The sequence below is a fragment of the Triticum dicoccoides genome, chromosome 4A (assembly GCF_002162155.2).
Source record: "Triticum dicoccoides isolate Atlit2015 ecotype Zavitan chromosome 4A, WEW_v2.0, whole genome shotgun sequence".
Lineage (NCBI taxonomy): Eukaryota > Viridiplantae > Streptophyta > Magnoliopsida > Poales > Poaceae > Triticum > Triticum dicoccoides.
In genome coordinates, this window is record NC_041386.1 from 708623791 (window position 1) to 708628332 (window position 4542).

At 51.7% G+C, this 4542-nt stretch overlaps 1 protein-coding gene across 1 annotated transcript; it reads right to left on the bottom strand.

The window, feature by feature from the left end:
* Positions 1-907: 907 nt before the first annotated feature.
* Positions 908-3973, bottom strand: LOC119288062. Its single transcript, XM_037567681.1, has 2 exons — positions 2547-3973; positions 908-1352 (listed from the first exon to the last, which is right to left on the bottom strand). Exons 1-2 carry the CDS (start codon positions 3753-3755, stop codon positions 1347-1349), a joined length of 1215 nt encoding a protein of 404 aa, XP_037423578.1. The 5' UTR covers positions 3756-3973; the 3' UTR covers positions 908-1346.
* Between the last annotated feature and the right edge of the window lie 569 nt (positions 3974-4542).

Sequence of the window (4542 nt, forward strand, 5' to 3'; positions counted from 1 at the left end):
GCACCGTCTGAGGCCATGGAACACCGTGGTCCTTGACCGTAGTCCAGGCGCCTGCTGGTGACGGCAAAAGCTAACACCTCACAACGGAGCCACCTCTCAGCGCCACTCCGGGCCTCTGACCCACCCGGGCTCCACCACACCAGCTCCAGATTCGAGCTTCGTGCTGCCCCGGAGACCCACGACACCCACGCCGCGCCCGGTGCGCGCACGATGCACCTCCCCGCATGGACACACGATCACCTATTGGCCACCCCGTACCAACTCTGGAGAAGATGCAGAGCAATAGTTGCGCGCCCTTGGGCACAAATGCCTCCCCTGCGCGCAAGCCTCACCCTCCCAACGCGGACGGTCTCCCGAAGCAGAGCTCCCATGAACGACTTTGTCAGATCCACGCACCCGGTGATGGTTCCATACATCGGGGTGCCTCAGCCAAGGGGCCCCGGCCTTAAGGAGGCCCAAGGCAAGGGCCCACAAGGATGAAACACAAAGGAGGACATTGGAGACCTTCTTATCCACCAAGACAAGGGTGGTTGCGGAGGAGATCGCATATGTCTCTCTGTAAACCCTAGGTCTGCGCCGCCTATACAAGGGGAGGCCAGGGAACCTTCATTCCCATCTATTCTAACCCTAGCACGAGGTACCCCTACACCATGAATAATCAAAACAAGCAGGATGTAGGGTATTACTTTTCCGAGGCCCGAATTTGGGTAAAACCCTCATGTGATATCCGATATAAGGCTTCCGGCTGTGTTTGGACCCCTACTGAGGGACGGTTGTGCACGTACGGGTATACATGTAACTTGACTACTCCTCCGATATAAGATGTTCTTGCAAACTGTTTTAGCTTGCGAAAATGTCTTATATTGTAGAACGGAGGGAGTAGAGAAATGCATTTAACACAAGCCACTAAACCTTGCTCTGATTGCACGGACCCTTGCACATGCAGCTGTTTGGCCCATTTACAAATCACCTTATATACAGCAGCATAAATGAATATAATAAGTGAGCGATTACAATTTACAAGCGGCCATATTAGTGAAGTTCAAATATGGTGGCCCAACCTGGCTATTGAACAAACAAACATATAATTTCATCACCAGCTCCCTTGCTACACAAGATACCATACTAGTGTTGGTGTCCTTTTCTTCTGAAAGTTCATACAAGCACGTTGTCGTTTTTTTCTGTTCTGTTCTGTTCATTTCAAAGACCATACTAGTGAGTGAGTCTTTGGAAAGGACAAGCACTACCCTCCTTTCACATTCCATGCTATGGTTGCATTTGCATCACCCTAAACGTTCCAGGCACTTTCTTGGATACCAGCATCCTTCATCATTTCAGTTTACACTTTATATCTGCACCCAGCAAAATAGCTCAGATTTTAGTACAAATAAGATGGCTCACTAAGAAATAATTAAATACCAGCCCCAAACCCCTTGCCCTTCCCATCTTTTTATTACACGGATAAACTATCAATAAATTCTAATGCTAATATGCAATAGCACCCAAGTTATCTGTTGCTTTTATTACAGGTAGTCAGGTCAAAAGTGTGTGTTTTTATTTACAGGTAGTCAGGTACTGATTTCTTTGTCTATATAAAGGCTCCAACTGCTACACATATAATATGCTTAGGAGCTTCAAAAGTCACACCTAATCTTTTTGTTTTTTAACTTACAAAGTCCTACCTAATCTTTTTGTTTTTTAACTTACAAGTCTTACCCAGTCAGTTTTGCCGAGTGGAGAAAAAACCCTCATATCATGACAACCCCAATTGAATTAGCCCATACTTGTTAAACTAATTTATCTTTGCAGCCTGTTTGAGAAGAGTTGAGGAGAACAGAAACCTTTGCTTATGGTTTGCATCTCAATGGTAAGCACAAGGTTCCTCTTTAGTAGAGCCTTACAAGAAATTCAACCTGCTAACCTATAAACAACCGATAAACATTATCTTGATGCTGCCCTCCTTGTATCATTTGCATGACCCCTATAGAGACATGCCCCTAGCCTATTTAGGTAGAAAGTGTTTGGAGGCTTGCAGGGTTTCCAAAAGGATTAGCAACATGCCAAACAGAACGAGGTGTTTGGATACCGGCCATTCGTCGGTACTAATAGTATTCCAATACAAAGCATTTGAAAGTTATATAAGGACCACTCCGGTACTCTCTTTTCTAAAACAAGCTGTTTTCCGGCTACTGCTTAAGCTAATGTTTCTTCTTTCATTTTCATATTCACTCAAATTAACCAATGCATCATGCCATCAGTCATTTGTGTACGAACAGAAGTTACCACAAATCGCCCGGATATGTGAAGATAGTGACACATAATGCACCCCCTAACTGCTTGTTCGGTTAATCCTCTCCTCAAGAGGATTGGAGGGGATTGGCAAGGATTAGTTAGTATTTTGACTTATAAGAGGTTTAAATCCCCCTCAAACCCCTTCAATCCACTCGGATCCACACGCAACCGAACAAGTCCTAAGTTATCTGCAGCAATATACGAATTTGCAAAATAGAAAATGCAAACACGGCATGGTCTGGTACAGTAGTTACCTGCATCTTCAGATATTCAGAGACCCTGGTGTGTGTATATGTAAAGCAGAAGCCTGGGACTCTATCGGCGGTGAACTTGGCAACTGCTTGCAGCGTCTTGTTCCTCATGTCAACTGCAAGCACCCATGCCTTTTCGTCCTGGTAGTCAACTTTTGCCATGAGGTAAACAACTCGACTGTCGTGCAGGCAGAGTGTGGGATGGCCTGTTTGGAGCCTCACCAAGGTTGGCTCGGCTACGCCTTCAAAGTGCACCAGTTTTTCTCCGACAGTGATCTCAGAGGCGTCGAGTTTGTAGTCCTGGTGCCAACAGTCCCCATGCCAAGGACCAGTAGCACTGGTGCTCCATATGGCAACGGTCCAGCCATCAGAGATGTAGCTCCCCCTGCTGGACGAACCTGGCATGGTTCTGATCTGCAGCTCGACGTAGTAGATGCGACCATTAATGACCGCGATGTCGCGAGCGTTCCTGGGGCAGCCTCCCAGCTCCCTTGTTGGCAGTAGTGGCGGTGGCAACGGGATGTGTTGAAGCCGTGGTTCCTCATGGAGGACGTCGCAGAAGAGGATACCGTGCCAGAGGTCAACCCAGGCCATGGTGCCAGCGTCGCCCCCGACGGTGATGACCTTGCGGTTGACATGGCAGTGATCCATATGCTGTTGCTGGTCGAGCGAGGCCTGCTTTGTGGTCCATCCTCCGCTCTTGGAGTCGTAGAGATGCAGGTCGTACTTGCCAGGTGAGGATGTGTAGCAGAGCGCCACGATCAAGTAGGAGTCGCGGCGGCGCAGGATGCCGACGTGCGAGTCGTCGAGCGAGAGGGAGGAGGGGACAGGGCCCGGGAGCAGCTCCAGCGATGACGCCCCCTTCTCACCTGCCCCCAATTTGTATACGAAATAATCATACCCGGACCTGGTGCGCGCCGAATCGGCGCTGGCAGGGACGCCGAGGAGGACGAGGTCGGCCTCCGTGGTGACGATGTAGGGAGCGGAGGCGCCGGCGGAGCGGACGACCTGGAGGCGAGAGACCCCGGGCGGGTTGGCGGTGAACAGGGTGACCTGGACGTCGTGCGCGCCGCCGCTGGTCCTGCAGGAGGCGGTGGTGTCGTTGCCGTCGCCGTCCGAGGCCGTGTCGACCTGGAGGTTGAGGAGGAGGCTTGGGTGTAGAGGAGCACCATCGCTGGTACTGGTAGGCGGATGCCGCTGCCGCCGATCCATTTTCTCTTGCCAGATCAGGTCCGTGCCTTGGTGCTCCCGCAGCGTTTACATCGGATCCGCGACGGTGTCTTCTCCGCGTCGTCTCTTGCTGCTTGCGCTACGAACAAGGCCTGGCGGTGGCATGGGTAGGGGAGACGGCGGAGGCGGGGCGCCGGCGACGGCCTATTTTGTCTATGACCTGCTACTTGTTTTCTGTTTTTCCTACTCCAGCAGCAAAAGGCAATCACAACTTGACAAGCTATCGGACTCGCCAGCCTAGTAGGAGTAGTACGGTGGAGACACTCCACTGCGCCACGTGTCAAAGAATAGGCGAAGCAGGTTCCCGGCAGTCGACTTGGCTTCTTCGACCTCGCCAACTCCCATGCGACTGCGAGGCTGAGACAACAATGCACGCGATGCCCTCGGCCAAGAGATTAGAGCATTACTAGTAGTACCTCTAAACCCTCAAACTCTCAAAAATAACCGTTTTTTCACGGGTTACAACAAAAAAACGCAAAGACTAGAACCCCTAAACCCTCAAACCCTCAAAAAAAATAAGGGTCCAACCCTCAAACCCAATTTCAAACCGTAGAAGTGAGGGTTGGAGGGGGGCGCTCGACCCCAGCCCGCACTCCCTTCCCCCGTCGCGCGGGAGGGAAGTTTCCCCTCCCCAACCTCCCGCTTCCTCCCTCCCACGCCGCCGGACGTCGCCCGCCCCAAATCCGGCCGGCCCCCCGCCTCCCCTCGACGCCGCCGCCGTCCTGCCCCTGCAACACACTCCCCACCGCCGGATCCGCCGTTCCCCGCC

Excerpts from the sequence above, each read along its gene's own strand:
- LOC119288062 (XM_037567681.1), bottom strand. The coding sequence starts at position 3,755 with ATGGATCGGCGGCAGCGGCATCCGCCTACCAGTACCAGCGATGGTGCT.